The following is an 18,652-nucleotide window of genomic DNA, read 5'->3' on the forward strand; positions in this document are numbered from 1 at the left end:
GGAGACTCCCCTAGTTGAGGGAAGGAGAAAGCACCTGGAAGCCCCCACCTGCCTTCCCAACCTGACGGCATCCACCAGTGGAGAGCTGTTTTCCATCTCAGTGCTTCTCTACTCCTGCGGCAAGTCACTTCCAAAATCCCTACTTCACACAGCTGGCTAAGTATTAAATAGATCTTATCTAGGTGCCCAGCAGACATTACCTCCCTCCCAGAGAAGGTAAATGGAGACAGTCTGGGATCACACAGCAACTAGATGGATCAGGTCTTGACTCCTGGACAGGATTCAACTCCTAGACTTGCCGCTGTATCCCTGTATATCAACACAGGTCAGGGGTCCAGGACAGGTTCCCAGGCGTGGATAGCTGCATCCTTTCCCCCAAGAAAAGCCGGCAGTTGGGAATCCCTGCCCTCCCCCTCCCCAACTCCCAGCCCAGGTCCCCTTCTCGCCCAGGAAGGAAAGCTCCCAGTATTGTGTACGGAACTTGAGTTCCTACACTCTTAAAACAAGGAGTAGGGCAACAGCAAGAGGCCACAACCTCAGCTGCAGCCACGGGGCAGCAGGAAGTAGTGTTTGGCCTCAGGAGGAGAAACAACAGATCCAGATTTAAGGTTAGTAACTGTCCAGAAGCTGTGAGGGGTGAAGAGCCACCTGGAGAGGGGCTCTAGGCAGAGAGCACTGGCTGCTGACCCAGTTGGTTTCCAAACCCTGGGCTCTGTCGGCCTTGGAGATAGACAGTTAGCCCACCTCACCGAACTAGTTAAAAAATACCAGCACTCCCAAGGACATACAGGAGCGAAGCATGTGTGAATGAGGTTGAGAGAGTCTATGACTCCAAGGCAGTATGTCCTCCTTCAACAGATAAGGAAACTGAAGCCAAAAGGAGGGCAAGACCGTGGCAGCAGCCGGCACATGATGGTCCAGCATCCTGCACACCCTCCAGCCAGATACCAGGCGAGGAACTCCGGGATTGGTACTGGGCCCAGGCTCTAATCAGCTCCTTCCTCCAGCCCATAAAGGAAAGAGTACAGCCGTGATGCCCACCTATGCCCTCTCCAGGGCAGTTTTATTGGTGTCACTCGTAAAAGGCCTTTCCCATCAGCCCCAAGCCTTTGCCTTCCCTTTCTGAGAAAGAAGTTGGTTCCTGGTCCTGGCCTCCTGGGAAACAGCACAGTTGGTCTGATGCCGCTGCAACACATGTGTGACACTCGGTGCAGATCCATGTGCAAATCTGTGTCCAGCTTCGGGGAGCAGGAGAAGGGGGAGAGCCAGGTCTGTGTGTGGAAGCTGGGCAGAGCCCGGCTGGCTGTAGAGATGTGCGGGCAAGGTGAGCAGGCCCCAGATGCACCCCAGCTCCAGTGCCCACTGGTGTGGCTGAAGCTCAGGGTTGGGGGGCGGTATAATCAGAGATCCTGAGAGAGAAGCCCTTAGGCCAAAGCAGTAAGTGGAACAGGCCAGGGCAGGAGCCCAGGAGAGATTTCAGAGGGGGCAGCGTGTGTGCACGCACACAGCCCAGGGCCAGGAATACGATGTGCAAGGGGCCTTTGGTGTGTGGCTATGCCTCCCTTCCTTTCGGATCTGCAGGCCTGAGCCCCTGGCCTCCTGAAGCTGAGGGAACGCACCTAATGGGCGGGGTGGTGGTGGTGGGGGGTGGTGGTAAGGAGCGCGGGGGGGGGGGGGGGGGCGGTTGGAAAGGAAACTCAGCTGGAAGTGGTTTAGGCCTCAAAGCCCACATCCTGTGGGAGGGTCTATCAAGGGGCCTGGCTGTCACAGTCCTCAGAGCTAGTAGAGTGACAGTCCTCTAGGAGTAGAGATGGTCGACATCCTCCAGGGGAGAAGGTGGCCCAGAGGCTAGGAGGTGGGGTCAGTCCTGCCAGATCCAGGATCAGGAGGCCTCAGGCGGGCCTTCCCCCCTCCTCCTCCATCAGCAGCAGGCGGCGCCGGCCAGCCTCGTAATCAGCCTCGTCCACACTGACCAGCAGGCGGACAGCCTCCCGGCCCACGGCTTCACGCAGAGCCTCAGTCAGGAACACGCCCCGCAGGGCCTGCAGCAGGGCACCACTCAGGTAGTCACCCCAGAAGGCGTCCAGATAGGAGAGCTCTGAGAACTTGATGTCACAGACCACAGAGCCCAGGTCCCGAGAGCGCAGCACCGCCGTGGCCTGCCCAAACACGTCCAGCTGCCGTGCCAGGGCCTGGGGCCTCCGGGATGCCACGCCCTGCTCCAAGGCCGGCCCATGCTCGCAGTACTCTGCTCGCACCCTGAGCCGGATGTCTGCGGAGAAGGAGGGACTGGTCAGGGAGGGGCCGACACACGGCGCAGTGGGGCCAGGGGGAAGAGGGGAACCGCCACCCTCCCTCGCTCCCTCCAGCCTCCTCCTGCTGCCCCTCACTGTGGGCTGCACTGCACCAGCCCCACAACCTTCCCCCTTCTGGTAACCACACCCAAGTACGGATGACATCCTCACTCGGCTTCTCTCTTGTGGTCTGACCTGTTACCTCCTGACCTGGTGGCCTTGCTCTTCCCCTCATGTGCCCCACTCCAGCCTCACCACCTCCTCGCTGCCCCACCCCCCCCCCCCACCAGCAGGCAGGTTCCGCCCGGCCCTGCCTCTCCTTCAGCCCGGGGTGTTCTCTCCCCAGCGCCCACGGGACTTACTCCCTCACTTCCTACAGGCCTTTGCTCAGAGGCCACCTCCCCAGTGAGCCTACCTCGACCACCCTGTTTACCACCACCACCCGGCCCCGGGATTCCCAGTTCCCCTTTCCTTGCTCCATTTCTTCCCAAGGCACTTATCACCTTCTAACCTACCCTAAGCTCTCCCTTACCGTCAGGCTTATCACCTGTCTCCCCCTCAATGTGAGCTCCCTGAAGGAAGGGATTTTTGTCTGTCTTGTTCATTAGTGTAGCCCCGTGACATACAGTAGGTACTCAATACACATTTGTGAAAGAACCAACGCACGAATGAATGGACTTGCTTTTAGGTAAGCAGCTTTACCCCTCTTGCGTCCTCGAACAGGGACATTCATGTGGGGCCAGTCATATCCTCAGCCCCACAACCACCAAGCAAGCACCAGGCCCAGGAGACTCAAGGCTGGAACTGGGCTGGCTCTACTGCAAGCAGGAGCTCTCTTTCCACAGAGGCTGCCAAGAAGGTGGGCTGTTAAGCCCATAGCTGCTGGGGGCCGTTTTGCCACCAGGAGGGGAGAGAATGAAACCTACACAAGGCCAAGGACAGAGAGGAAAAGACTCCTGAGGTTCATCACGTGTGCGTGGAGCACCTGGATCTTCAGCAATAACCAAGTTCCTTTTTGCTTAAGCCAGTCTGAGTTGTGTTTGTCACTTATAACCCTGCCTACATCCACCCAAATGTGGTGGCAGTTCTGTGCAGGGGATAGGACACAGAACTTCCAAGGCTATCCCTGTAAATGTGATATCAGGCATATCACCTCCCTGTGGGATTACTGAATTCCCACCTGTGAATCGGGCTACTAACAGAACTTCCTCTGCACTCACAACACAGGCTATCCTGAGGATCTGCTATAAGCTGGAAATGACAAGCAGCAGAATCAAAAGAACTCATTTAATTCACAAACGACCCTGTGAGGCAGGCCCTATTGTCACCCCAACTTACAGATGAGGAAATGGAGGCAAAGAGAAATGATTTGCCCAAGGTCGCACGGCCAGGGAGTAGCAAGGCATGACAGAGGGCACTGACTCTCCCACACCCCACAGAGCAGCCTCAGGTCAGTGGAGCTGATTCTAATCCAGGAGCCTTCAGGCGCTAGCTATGTGACCTGGGACAAGTCACCACCTCTCTGAGCCCAGGTTCCTGCCTAAACCTGGGGACAACCCCTACTGGAAAGCCTGTTCAGATGACGGTCCACCAATGGGTGCTAAAAAATGGCAGCCACCAGCAGCTCTGATGTGCCAAAGGCTTTGCCCTTGGAGATTCAGCCTGATCAGCCCTGTGGGGCAGGGGCCACAATGAACCCATTTGACAGATGAGGTAACTGAAGCTCTGGGAGGGGAAGTGTCATACCCCTGACTCCTTTCACCTTTCAAAGACCGTGTCACCACAGAGCAGAAAGTAGAAGGCAAGTCCCTGCTTCCCCAGGCGACTTCTCAGCACCACCCACTTCCTCCTCCCACCCCAAACCCCAAATGCTTCCTTTTTCTGCCTTGAGGGGAAGCTCACCCTCTGTGCTTGAGGCCCAGGAAAACCTACCTGGCCTTAGCCCCCAGGACTTCCCACAACACTCAGACCTGGCTCCCTCCATGCTAAGGATCAGATAAGACCTCTGGGCCCACATCCTGGACTCCCGAGTGTCTAACCACGCCTCCGTAGCGTGGGCTGGGAGGCAGGGGGCTGGAGGAGCAGCACCTGTCCAAGGCCACACGGGCTGCTCAGTGGCAGAGGCACAGAGCCTGGTGGCGGACAACGACAGACCTTGAGGCGAGTCCTGGCTCCGCCACTGTCTAGCTGTGGGGCCTTGGGCATGTGACCTCACCTCTCTGAGCCTCAGTTTCCCCATCTGAAAAACAAACAAACAAGAGGTCCCTGCTGCACGATGGGGTCATGAGGATTACATTAGGCAACTCATGAAGCATGTGACCCGGGGCCTAGATGCCGAAGGCACCCCAAAACAGGAACTGTAATTTCAACACTCACCTCTCTACCACCACAGCCCCTGCCTAGGCCTCGCCCTCTCCCACCTGGGCCCCTGAGCCAACCTCCTCCCCTCCCCTCCTCCTTCAATCCCAGCTACATCCTCCCATACCCTGCCCTCCAGTCACAAGGGAAGTGGTCCCAGTACAAGCCTTACTCACAAAATGACCTGTCCACCTCTTCTGACCAGAATGCCCATCACCCACCAAGGCCCGGCTCACGGGACCTGTGGCCCGCCCAGGTGAATCCCCTCCCAGATGGCCTTTATCCTCAGCACAGACTGCTACTAGACCTGCGGTGGAAACTGTCTATTCACCCAGAGCCCACCGGGCATGGTGGGGGTGGAAGGAGGACAGGATCAGGGGGGACCCTCATGTGTCCCATTCATCCTTCCATTCAACAGACATTTACTAAGTGCCAGGGACGGTGGGGAGACACGAGCCACAGGTGGGACTGGAAGACATGTAAGCCCCAGTCAAGGAGCACTTTGTATAGGCCAGACCCTACCCAGGTGCTTTCCCTGTCTTAACCCCTGAGTCCTCACAGCACTTTCATTATCCCAAATACAGGTGAAGACATGGCCCAACCGCTGGTCTGAAACACAAGAGGACAGTACACAGAAGGGGAGGACAGGGAAACTCCACTGGAGAAAAGGAGAGATGTGTGTTATCTGAGCCACCACTCCACCCCGGCCCTGAATCATGGGCATCACGCACACTCTCTCTTTATTCCTCGACAAAATAATTTAACCGTAGGTGACACTTATATAGTACTTACTGCACTACCGTCACACATTTCACATCTATTGACCTTTTTTTTTTTTTTTTTTTTTTTGCGGTACACGGACCTCTCACTGTTGTGGCCTCTCCCGTTGCGGAGCACAGGCTCCGGGCGCGCAGGCTCAGCAGCCATGGCTCACGGGCCCAGCCGCTCCACGGCATGTGGGATCTTCCCGGACCTGGGCACAAACCTGTGTCCCCTGCATCGGCAGGCGGACTCTCAACCACTGCGCCACCAGGGAAGCCCTATTGACCTTTTTGATCGTGCCTGCAACCTTATGAGGCAGTGCTATTGTCCCCTTTTTGTAGATGAGGAAACTAAGGCACAGAGGATGAGTCACCTGCCCAAGGCCACACAGGCAGGAAATGGCAGAGCTGGAGTTCCAACCGAGATGCCTGGCTCCAGAGCCCAAGCTCTTTTAACTATCCCTATCCTGTTTGCTGCCTCTCATACAACCATACACAGAAGTCCATAATTAAAAGACATTCCAAGGGTCAGGAGAGGAAATTATAGAGAACGATTTAGATCGAAACAATCAGAGAGGACCTCTCCAGGAAATGACACTGGAAGTAAAATGTGAAAGAGGACAAGTAAGTCGAGACAGGAAAGCAGTGAAAAGAGAAGAGCGACTTTCCCAGAAGAGATCGGTGTGTGTTAAAGTCCAGAGGCAAAAAATGAACTTGGGGCATTCACAGGCTGGGGGCCAGCATGGTAGAAAAGGGTACAAGGGGACAACTGGAGGCGCAGGGCTGACCACGCCCTGGCAGGCTGGGGCAGGGAGTCTGGGGCCTCCTGAGCTGACCACACCTCTCTGCACCTCGGTGGCCTCCTCCATAAGACAACCTCACCCCAGTACCTGTTCTCATGGGGCCACTGTGAGGATTACAAGGCTGGATGCAGCAGGAAGGAAGTGGCCTCAGGATACCAAGACTGCAGCTGCTCTGCAGAAGCAGCAGGGCGGTCAGAAAAGGAGCCAGGGCAGCACTCAGGGAAGGCTGAAGGTGGCTGAATAGTTTCCTCCGGCCAGGAACACACCAAATGCTTGGTCAACAGCATTTGTCAACAGTCCCTCGCCAATGGTAGGGAGATGCTCCCTGCCCCCAGGACGGAGGGTGGGGCCCTGTCTTCCTTCAGAGGAGAGTTGCTCCCGCTTCCTGCACTCAGGTGGGCCCCCACACTTTTTAAAAAAAAATAATAAATCTGTTTATTTATTTTTGGCTGCATTACGTCCTCGTTGCTGCGCAGGGGCTTTCTCTAGTTGTGGAGAGCGGGGGCTACTCTTCGTTGTCGTGCGCGGGCTTCTCATTGCGGTGGCTTCTCTTGTTGCAGAGCACAGGCTCTAGGCACGTGCAGGCTTCAGTAGTTGTGGCATGTGGGCTCAGCAGCTGTAGCTCGTGGGCTCCAGAGCACAGCCTCAGTAGTTGTGGTGCCCAGGCTTAGTTACTCGAAGCATGTGGAATCTTCCTGGACCAGGGCGGATTCTTAACCACTGCGCCACCAGGGAAGCCCCCCAACACTCTCTTGTTCCTCTACCCGACACCTCATCAGTCTCTCTTCTGGGACAGAATGGGCCGCAGAGGGAAATGGGAGGGGCTTTCCAGTGGGAGATCAGGAAAGGTATGAGGGACAGGCCCAGGCGAGCAGGTGAGCAGCGTTCTGTGCCAGACCCTGTGCCGGAGGCCAGGGATGACTCTCACTCAGGTCTTCCCTCCAGGAAAGGCTGGGGACACAGAGGACCTGTGCCCAGGAGAGAGAATCAGCCAGTAAGCTCTAAGGGACAGACTCCACCCTCCAATGCCACACCAATACCAGCACCTCCTCTGGACAAAAGCCGGCTCCCTCTCCTGCTCCAGTCTGTTCCCCAAGGCACAGCCAGAGTCACGGTGTCACTGTAAAGTTCTTCAACCTTTCCTGAACTAATGGATGGAGGCAGTGAGCAGCTGCTGCCACCAAGGGCAGTTAAGAGACAAGCAGCCTCTGCCGGCTTCCTAAAGGAAGAGCACAATACCACCTAGGAGGTGAGCTTGAAAAAAAACAGAAGGGGGGCTTCCCTGGTGGCACAGTGGTTAAGAATCCACCTGCCAGTACAGGGGACACAGGTTCGATCCCTGGTCCGGGAAGATCCCACATGCCACGGAGCAACTAAGCCTGTGCACCACAACTACTGAGCCTGTGCTCTAGAGCCCTTGAGCTACAACTACTGAGCCCGCATGCCACAGCTACTGAAGCCCGTGCACCTAGCACCCATGCTCTGCAACAAGAGAAGCCACCGCAACGAGAAGCCCACGCGCAGCAACGAAGACCCAATGCAGCCCCCAAAATTAATTAATTAATTAATTAAAAATTTTTTTTTTTAAAAAAAAGGGCATTTCCTGGCGGTCCAGGGGTTAGGATGCAGCACTTTCATTGCCAAGGGCGGGGGTTCAATCCCTGGTCAGGAAACTAAGATCCTGCAAGCCGCACAGCGTGGCCAAAATAAGAAAATAAAAAAACAAAACCATCAAACCAGAATCTGATCAAGGCTCTCCAGGCCCAACTACCAACTTTCAGGAACTATGACAGGGGAGCATGTTCAGTCAGTCCTGCCACAGAGCAGTCTGCAAAAGCCAGTCTTCGGGAAACACTACGGGACAACTACTTTCAACAGATACAAGGGTGGTGGGGGAGAAATCAGAGGTGATGGAGGAATCCTATAAATAGGAGAGACTTAAGAGAACCAATATTTATAAGAATTAGAAATTAAAACACTGAGCAAACACATGAGAGTAAGAAGTTACTGTTATTTTTTTGGTGTGATTTTTTTTTTAAGAATTCTTACTCTTTGTTTTTTTTTTTTTTGGCTGCACAGGTTGCAGGATCTTAGTTTCCCGACCAGGGACTGAACCCGGGCCACAGCAGTGAAAGCGCCAAGTCCAAGTCCTAACCACTGGACCGTCAGGGAACTCCCCAATTCTTATCTTCTAGAAATACACAGTGAAAAATCTACCAGTGAAATAAAAGGACACCTGGAACTGACTCCAAAACAACGTGGCTAATGAAACAAGATGAGCCATGACCTGACAACTGCTGAGGTTGGGGGCCGGGGAGCCAGGATTCGTTATGCTAATCTGTCTGCTTCTATTTCTTCTCCATAGGAAACACTGAAGGAAAAAAAAGCAAAGCGCAGCCTGTCATTCAAGTCCTCCCACTGCTTTCCATCATTTAAACAAACGCAAAGCCTGGCCCGTGGCTCCCAGGCTCTGCAGGATGGGCCCCTGGTCACCTCTCCTGCCCTCACCTCCTGGCAGCCTCCCCGCACTCCCTCTGCTCCAGCCCTGCCAGCTTCCTCTCGGTCCCAGCACCACCACTGCCATGTCCCCACACAGGCCTCTGCTCCTGCTGTCCCTTCAATCTGAAACACCCTGCCTCAGCCGTCCACACACTCCTACCTCTCCTCCTGTCTTCTGAGAGGCCTTCCTAGACCACCCTACCTTGAAAATCCACCTAGAACTGCATTTTCCATCATTCTCTACCCCCTCCCCCTGGCTTGTTTCTCTTCACAGCTGACATCTGAAGTTTCTCTTCCTTCCCTTAGCCTTCTCCTCCCACCAGAACACAAGCTCCATGAGGGCAGGGGCCTCCAGTCCCTTCTGTGGGATGTAAGCAGGTAGTCAATGCTCTATAAACACACGTGGAACAACCAAATGAGCAAACCCGAGCTTCGGCCCAGCCCTGCCCCTCCGCACAATGGGGGACGGCATCCCTACCTCAAGGGCCGTCTTGAGAATTCAAGGTCAGGTGAGGAGCACGCTCAGCGCAGGGCGCAGTGGATGGCCCTGAGAGGGATGTGGAGACTCAGAGGTCCTGTGTCTGAGCCCAGGATCCCCCATGGCCCCTTCCTCACACTCTTGGGGCCTCCGGAGTTCAGTCTGGTTCTATCCCTCAGTGGAAGGCAGCTGCCTGGGGCTCAACCCCCACAGCTATCACAGGTGAGGAGGAGGCAAGAATGGCAGACCCGTTCCTCACTCAGGTCTGGAGGGACCTCCTTCCACCCCTGGGACTAGGCCATCTCCATTTTCAGGGCCCTACTGGGGAAAGCCTCACTCCAGCCCCACCCTGCCTGGTGAGTCAGCAGTCAGACCTGCGCAGCCACGCCCCACAGCAAGAGACAGCCACACCCAGGGTCACAACCTCCCCACCCTCAGAGAAGAGACGGAGGCCTCCAGCAGCAAGACCCCTCACGGCCTCAGCCTGGCCTGCTCCCTAGGGAGGCAGTGACTCTCTAGGCCACCCAGCCAGTGGGTGGCTCTGGTAATTAACTCCTGACTCTGGGGAGAGTCACGACCAAACAGCCACCCCCTCAAGTGCGGGCTGTCTGAGGACTCAGGCTGGCTCCACTGGCCTGTTCCTCCTGAAAGCAGCCAGCACAGGTGTCTACAGCCTCATCTAGGGAGCGGCTAGGACCACCAGGGTCTGGGAGACCGCAATGGGCACCGGGAGGAGGCAGGCTCATGCACTCTGGGGGCTGGAGGCTCTGCAGATGGCAGGAGGAAGCGCCCTGAGGCCAAGGTCTCCTGGGGGATGCAGAGCTGCTGCCACCTGCCCCTCAACCTTCCCTCCTATAATTCCACCCCCACCCACCCAGCCTGAGCCTCTCACCAGCTGATACCCTCTGTGACCAGAGCCTTGCCCAACTCAGAGAAGGGGGTACCAGAGGGGCGTGTGGGAGTGTGTGAGAGAGTGTGCGCCCTACCCGTGCCTGTGTCCTCCCCTCAGGACCAGTGAGAAATTTCTTAAGGGCAAGGTCTGCATGAGTCTGCATAGCAGAGTCCCCTAACCCATCCAACCCACCTGTCTGCAGGTACAGTCAACCCTATATCCAAAATGTTTATTTCCTTAAGTCCACCTCCTTCTCACCCTCTCCAACGCCACTACCCCAGGCCAGACCTCTGCCTCATCCCTGTTGGACTGTGAAGCCCCTCCACTCGTTTCCCTGCTTCCACTTTGTTGGATTTATTTCATGTGCACCTACAGAGCATGTGCTACATGTCCAGCACTGTTCTAAGCACTTTGCAAATTGTAACTCATTTATTAACTGATTTTCCAGATGAAATCGGAGTTCCTTTAAAAACTGGTATCAGATCACTTCACTCCCCTGCTAAAAACCCTTGGAAAGCCCTTGACTCATAGAATAAAATCTAACTCCCATCTGCTCTGAGGCCTGCCAGGCCCAGCTGCTCAGCCCCTGCCTGGCTCCTCCAACAAAAAATGACATTGAGGGCAGGGGACTGTCAGGAAAGGCTTCCTGGAGGAGGCAGCACACAACACAATCCTTCAACTATGGGCAGGATGTAGACAAGCGAGTAGGCAACAGAAAAGACAGGGATTCCACTGTGCTGTACAGATGCATGGAGCTGCTGCCCACCCACTGGGTGTCACACCCCAGATGAGGGCCCATTCTCCCACCCTTCAGCTCTACTGGCTGCAACGGGCACTGCACATGCACTCCCAAGGCACGCACAGACACCTACCACAGGTCACTTTGCCTTCTGAGGTAGGTCCGGCTGGCTCCTGCTGCTGCTGGGGGGTGGCTGGACCTCCTCTCTGCCGCCGTCTGGCGCCACCACTGGGACGGCCCCGACTCCGCCGCTGCCGTTTAGTTGGGGGAGAACCTGAGGAGAGAAAGATGGTGTAGGTTGAAGACCAGATGATGGGTGGAGCACCAAGGTGGGTGCCCAAGGAAGCGCTCAAGGCTGGACTCCACGCTGTCAGACCCTGGGTGAGCCCCTCTGCTTCCTGGGCCATAAGATGGCGAATAAGTACAAGTTAGCATCATCTGGAAGGACAGACGAGCACACCCCACCACCTGGCAGTCCCACTCTCAGGTGTGACCCCAGAGAAACCCTGCCTACTCACCCCAGGAAACAGGCAGGACGCCAGTAGCTGGAGCTCTGTTTATAGTTCCTAACCACATAAACCTGAAGACAATGTAAATGTCTGGCAAAAAGTACACGGAGTAATTTCCACAATAGACTGCTTAGTGAACTAAAGCAAGTGAAAAACAAATATCTACAGTTTGCTATGTTTTGTATAAAAAAGGAGGGGAAACGAGAATATGTACATTATTTGCTATTTTTGCAAGATGAAACACTGTAAGGCTATGTTAGAAATGAATGAAATTGATTATCTACTAAGAGGAAGAAAGATACCAATGGAAATGATACTTCTAAGAACACCTTTTTTACATACTTTAGTTTTGACTTTGGAATCACGTAACTGTTTTACAACATACTCAAAAATTTAACAAGAAACAAAAGAAACAAACCATAAAATTAAACAGAAACAAATGAATCTAGTATATATAAAATCAGTAACAAGAAGCAGAAAAAAAGAAGGACCTTAAGTAACTAGGAGGAACATTCTGACTGTAAACTCTCAGTAGGATATACTCTGAAAACAATTAGAACCACAAAAATATCTTATGTTTCATTCAGTAGACACAGCAGTGGTACTGACGTTATAAATTTGAAGTTATTTCATTATTGTTGTAAAATAAAGCAAAATAAATCCATGTCTTAATGTTACCAAGAACCAAGATTTTCAGTGTTAAGACAAAAAGGTCCTCGTAGGACTACTGAGCCCGTGTGCCGCAACTACTGAAGCCCACGCACCCTAAAGACAGGCTCTGCAACAAAGAGAAGCCGCCGCAACGAGAAGCCCGCGTACCACAACGAAGAATAGCCCCCGCTAGCCACAACTAGAGAAAGCCCACGCGCAGCAACAAAGACCCAATGCAGCCAAAAATAAATTAATTTAAAAAAAAGTCCTTGTAGGGAATTCCCTGGTGGTACAGTAGTTACAACCTCACAGTTTCACTGCTGAGGGCGCAGGTTCAATCCCTGGTCAGGGAACTAACATCCTCGCAAGCAGCGCAGCCAAAAAAAAAAAAAAATCCTTATAATGTTATGTTTGAATTGAAAATGCTAATGTGAACTTTTTTGTGTGTGTGTGGTACGCGGGCCTCTCACTGTTGTGGCCTCTCCCGTTGTGGAGCACAGGCTACGGACGCGCAGGCTCAGCAGCCATGGCTCACGGGCCCAGCCGCTCCACGGCATGTGGGATCCTTCCGGACCGGGGCACGAACCCGTGTCCCCTGCATTGGCAGGCGGACTCTCAACCACTGCGCCACCAGGGAAGCCCCTAATATGAACTTTTACGAAAAGCAATTTCTAGTTCTGTTCACTGTAAGCGCCTAAAAACAATGCGCATACTCGGCACCCAGATATTGGTCTCCAAATACCGCTGCCTCTGAGAGAAACCAGGTTTCTGGAAACAGCTGATTCCAGGGCTGGGGAAGGGAAAATACAAGTGAATCCTGGACATCTTGCAGTCCATCTTGCAGTCCTACAAAGCAGGAAGCACCCAAAGAATGATGGAGACACATCAAAAGGACACAGGATGTAGCCAATTTGAACATCAGGAAGAATAACTAATTGATTATAACAGTAAATAAATAAGAATATATGAGTCTATGGTGACACCCCTCACTAAGTAAAGAGAGGGAGGAATGGAGGGAAAGAAAGAAGTAAAACTCCTCTTGAGAAAATGCCAGCTAATAGACATAGGAAAGAATTAGAAAACCACCATTTCATGAACACCAATATAGTAACTGGTTCAGGCAGAGATCACCAATGGCTGCTAAACCCACTGGGGATGCTGTTGGTGAACACGACGTGCTAAAGTGTCATCTCATAGATTTACTAACCACAAGGGGAAAAAATATCTCCGTACGAAGGACAAATACAGCAGACACCACCTTAACCAAGTGATCGAACTTGCTCACTCACAACAGGAAAACCAGGCCTCCTGATGTGAAGACCACGGCATCAACCAAGGAGCATTCCAGCCAAAAACACGTAACCTGAATCTAACCAACTCTCCAAACCCGATTCCCAAACTACAGGGGACAGACGGATAAGTTAAATGATACCATCAGGAAATTATCAGACATGTCCGGAAACAATCAGGACATTGTACAAAACAAGTGGCCTGGTCAATGTCATGGGGGGAAAAAAGAAAAAGGTACGGGGTAGCGGGGGGGGGGGGGTTCCATAGTAAGAGATTAAGGAGACTAATAACTGAATGTACAGCAACACAACTATGAGTGGATCCTAAAAGTGCAGACAATATTGAGAAGATCTGAAAATGGACCATTAGGATATCAGAGAATAAGTACTTCTGTCCTTTCTTAGATATGACAGTAGTCTTGAAGTGGTTTCAGACAATCTTCTGATTCTCAGGAGATGCCTGCCAATTTCGGGGTAAAGTGTCCTGATGCCTATAATTTACTTTCAAAGAGTTCAGCAAAAAGAAAACAGAATTAGGGACTTCCTTGGTGGTTCAGTGGTTGAGAATCCACCTTCCAATGCAGGGGACGCAGGTCCGATCCCTGGTCGGGGAACTAAAATCTCACATGCCATGGGGCAATTGAGCCCGCAAGTGCCTCAACTAGAGAGAAGCCTGCACACTGCAACGAAAAATCCCAAGTGCCGAAACTAAGACCCGACGCAGCCAAAAACAAACGGACAAATATTAAAAAAAAGAAAAAACAGAATTACACATACATGCACATAAAGCAAACCTGGCAAAATGTTAAAATTACTGAGTCTACGTGGAAGATACAAACACATTCACTGCACTCATCTTTCCACTTCTCGGTATATTTGAAATACGTTTGAATGATTAAAAACTTGGGGGAGGGGAGGAGAGTGGGTAAATTAATTGCCATGGCAATTAAACAAAACCAATTAGAAACCCAACATGAATAAATCTCAGAAACATGTCCAACAAAGACAGCCATGTGAAGAATAATACCCATGACGTGGTGCCATTTAAATGACATATAAAACCACAAGAAACAATTCCGTAAGTTGTTTCTAGACATGTGCTTTTGCAACAACAAACACAAACACAAAGCAAAAATGAGACAGAATCACCCCCACGGGCTCCTTCCTTGATGGGTCAGGATGGGGTAGGTTCATCAGGGTTCAGAAGGGAGAGAGAGAGACTGCTGGCGCACCCACAGGGCTGGGCTCACCTGTCTCCCACTGACCCTGCTCAACATTTGAAGAACTCCTTGACTGCTGACTGCGACGGCAGCCGCCCTCCGTCCTCTTTGAAGAAGAGCTGGATGTGCCATAGCTGGAGCGTTCTGGAGACACTGTGGGGAGAGAAGAATGGAATGAAGTATTCAAAGCCTGCGACTTCTCCCAGGCCCAGCCTCCAATTCCCACCCCCTCACCCCCACCCCAGAAGAAAACCTGCCCCACAGGGTGCCTGAGTTCCCCAGAACTCAAAGCCCAGATACCCACTCCCTCTCAAACACCTGCAGCCCAGTAATTGTTCGGTGCCTCCCGGGGGTAAAAGACTCATCACCTTCTGGGGCCACCCAATCCACGTGTACAGCAGCTCCAACTGTCAGTTATCCTGTAAGCTGAGTTATGGTCAGGATTCCTGCAATGCTGGCTGCCCCCATCCGTCAACTGCCCCCGGCTCTCCCTGAGGCCCCGAAGAGTAAGCAGGCCTCTGCAGGGTCCCCAAATCTTCTCTTCCAGAGCCTGACCTCCAGACATATTTTTCCAAAAATGCTGTCAGTTCTGCACAAGGCATGCCTTTTTCCTGGTTACCCAAATCCCATGGGCTTACCCTGGGCAGGAAAGCTCACAAAACCCCTCCCTAAACTAGCCACAGCACCTCTAGTAATCCCGCCAAGGGCTCAAAAGCTCAAAGCCAATGCACACAAGGGGCTCTTCACCTTCTCAGGACTGCTGTCCTATAGGAGCACTTCCCTTACAAGGATTAAGGGCACCAACTCTGGAGACAAACCAACAAGGTTTAAATCCTAGCTCCCACTTTCTAGCTGTGTTATCTGCAAGCTCCTATGTGGCATGGCTTCTCACCTACCTCTGTGCCCTTACTTTGACCTCTGCTCCTGCCACACTGGCCTCTGATAATGCCAAACTCAGTCCTACCTCAGGACTTAAAAGCTTGTCTTTCCCTCTGCCTGGAATTTCCTACTCTGAGATCTATGCACCAGGGTGGCAGTGCAGCCTCAGTTCAAACGCCAACTTCTCAGAAAGGTCTTGACTGGTTCTGGAATCTTTTTTTTTTTTTTTTTTTTTTTGCTGTATGCGGGCCTCTCACCGCCACGGCCCCTCCCGCCGCGGAGCACAGGCTCCGGACACACAGGCCCAGCCGCCCCGCGGCATGCGGTACCCTCCCGGACCGGGGCACGAACCCGCGTCCCCTGCATCGGCAGGCGCACTCCCAACCACTGCACCACCAGGGAAGCCCTGGTTATGGAATCTTAAGGGGGCCTCCTTTCACTCTGAAGCATTCCACTCCCTACTTCCTCTCTCTGCTCCATTACTCTGTTTCAGTCCTTCCATAACCACATCTAAAAGTAAATCGTTCAAATAAAGTCATCTTCATATACAGAATTTAAAAAAGTAAATCGTTCACCTGTCTTATAGTCTTGATACTCCTCCCAAATGTTTGTTCCTCATGGAACACTTTGTCAGTCCCGTCAAGCTGTATCTCCTGTTCCCTATTCCCCAGGCACACAGGATTCAGCTGTTATATGTGGGCAATCTGCCTAAATTCTCCAACCTACTGCTTTCCCTGTACAGTGGGGATGGTGACAGGACTTCCTCTTAGGATTACCGGGAGGGTATAGGATGATAGTACATATGAAGAAGGGCTTACTGCTGTGCCCGGCAAGAAGTAAGCCCTCTGTAAACAGACGCTACAAACATCACTATTGATGTAGCCAAATCCCACAGGCTCACCCCTCCCAATGCTATGCCTCCTCCCTCTTGTGTTTCTCATTGATACCCTGGGAGGAGGAAAGAGTGCGATGGGACACGTACTGAGATGGCACTCTCCATATCAGACACCGTGGAGGCCCAGCGAAAGCAAGGCCCTCTCCCCACCGGAAGTCTGTCACCCTCCCATTCCACGATACCTGGCCAGCGCCTCTTGCGCGCCAGGTGTGGCAGCAAGTCGTGACGGGACAGCACGCGCAGGAGTTGCCCCAGCAGCCGCAAGTTGCTCTCGTCGCACTGCCCGCGGCGCTCTAGCTCCAGCAGCAGCTCCAGGCCGCTGCGGGCGCGGGCCAGGCCGCCGGCGGCGCCGGGAACCTCGTCCAGCAGGAAGGTTAGCAGCTCCAACTCGCACTCGGTCAGTTGCCCGCCCACCACCTCGAACATACGGTGAAGCGACAGCATCCCGTAGTAGTCCAGGCACTCATCCTCCTCCCAGCTCGGGGCCGGGGTCGACCCGGACAGCGCCATACCCGGGGGAGGGGGGCGGAATAAGCTCAGAACCAGGGCCTAGAACACACACAGCGGGGAGGGGGCAGTGGTCAGCGACGCGGAGGCCCGAACCTCACCCCCGCCAGTGCGTCTCCCCTTCCGAGTGCCGCCGGGCAGGGCCACCCTCACATCCCAGCCGTTTTAGCCTCCCCCTTCTCCCGCAAGAGAATGGTATCGCCCGAGGTCCCCTAGTAACAGGTCCAGACGCCAGACCCCTCTTGTCCTCCGACCAGTCGGGCAGGCCCAGCCCGAATGCCCCTCCCCAGGTGGTATGTTCCGAACAAGCCTCCCACCCGACTAAGTGACTCGGTCCGAACAAGCCTAGGGGCCCAACGCGGGGCACCCCGCCAATTGCCCTTTGACTATGGGTACTACTGTCCAGACATGTTCCTTGGCTGCGTCCAGAGGTACTGTCCGATCAGCCCCACAGCTCCACCTAAGTGGTACAGTCCGAAAGTGACCCTCTGCCCCCTACAATGGGACCGACCAAAGCAGCCCTTCGCTCCACACAGGTGGCGCTGTACGAATCCGACCCCCTCGCCCTGTAAGGGTGGTACCGCCCTCTCCCCAGCACCCAGGTGGTCCGGTCTACCCGCCACCAGTAGCTTGTAGGCCTCTCCACATCCTCACCGAATTCCGGCGCCTCACGACTCCTGGGCGACGGCCGCGGCCACTTGTTTTGTATCTTTCTGGCACCTTCTCTATTATTACGCCTGCGTCACCTCGCTCCTCCTCCTTCCCCCATCTCGCGCAGGTGCGACCGCCACGCCCCTTAAGCGCAAGCGCAGAGAGAGGCTTCCAAGCCCCTCCCTCCGGACCCGCCCCCAACCGTAACGTCCGGCCGCCCTGTACTGCGCCTGCGCAGAGCGAGAGCGGTTCCGCGTCTGGGCTGGATCTGGTACCATTTTGCCGGATAGCTTCTGCCGGTGACATAAGCTACAGGGTCCTTAGTGCCCTCACGACCTGTTGAAACTACTTATGTCACGGACTACAGCCCCCTCCTTATCACGACCTAGACGCCCACATTAACCACTGCTCCCAGCTACCCATGGCAAAGGACCACAATCACGACCGTACTGGCTCCGAGTAGCACCCAGGTCCCTTATGATCCGGACTTGGACTCCCCTCCGTTAGACTGCCCCTTACTTCTTTTGGAGACCTACATCCCATCTGTGCCATCTCATGATCTCGACTGCAATCCCTCCTCATCCAACAGAAATCCCCCATCTATAAGTTCCTTCCCCAATCAAGACCAAGACTCCCTCATCTCATCTTAGGAATCAATACCTCCTTCCTGATTGCAATAGGCCCCTCCATCTCCACTGTGCACCTCCTGATGGCGTCCATCAGGACTCCCGCATTACACTCAGACTCCCCCCTCAAGGAACTCTTAACGCCCCCCCATAACCCCTTCCAATCTCTGCCCTCCAAGGTCACGGGGACTCCCAATAGCCCCTCTTTAAGCTGCACCTGCCAGTTTCACTCTGGCAAGAGCAGGTCTCTATCAGGAGATTTGGCATCAAGGCTGCATGTCTGAGCACCGCCACCCTGCCCCCCACTTACATGACTCAAGGTCAGGGCCTGCTCGTGCCTTGAGACAAGGCCCCTCCCCGAACCTGTTCCCACCCCCGGAATTATCACCCCTTGGGAGGCGGAAGGCCTGGGTCGTGCCTGGCACTGGCTCAGCACTAGCTCTGCTTGGGCTGAGGCAGTGACCTCCGAAGAGTCCCTTCCCCTCTCCCTGATGGCAGTTGTCACCTATTGAAACCCAATCCTGGGCCGGACACACAGTAGGCGCCCAGTAAGTGAATATCATTAAATCAACCAAAGAGGGTGAGGGAAGGGAAAGCAATT

At 53.8% G+C, this 18,652-nt stretch overlaps 1 protein-coding gene across 1 annotated transcript; it reads right to left on the minus strand.

Annotated features, from left to right (window-relative positions):
* Positions 1-1,036: 1,036 nt before the first annotated feature.
* Positions 1,037-17,526, minus strand: DEDD2 (death effector domain containing 2). Its single transcript, XM_060000291.1, has 5 exons — positions 17,429-17,526; positions 16,450-16,816; positions 14,524-14,646; positions 10,958-11,098; positions 1,037-2,272 (listed from the first exon to the last, which is right to left on the minus strand). The coding sequence occupies exons 2-5, from the start codon at positions 16,775-16,777 to the stop codon at positions 1,893-1,895; spliced, it is 972 nt and encodes a 323-aa protein (XP_059856274.1). The 5' UTR covers positions 16,778-16,816; positions 17,429-17,526; the 3' UTR covers positions 1,037-1,892.
* Between the last annotated feature and the right edge of the window lie 1,126 nt (positions 17,527-18,652).

This window comes from Delphinus delphis, chromosome 20, assembly GCF_949987515.2.
Source record: "Delphinus delphis chromosome 20, mDelDel1.2, whole genome shotgun sequence".
NCBI classification, from domain to species: Eukaryota; Metazoa; Chordata; class Mammalia; order Artiodactyla; family Delphinidae; genus Delphinus; species Delphinus delphis.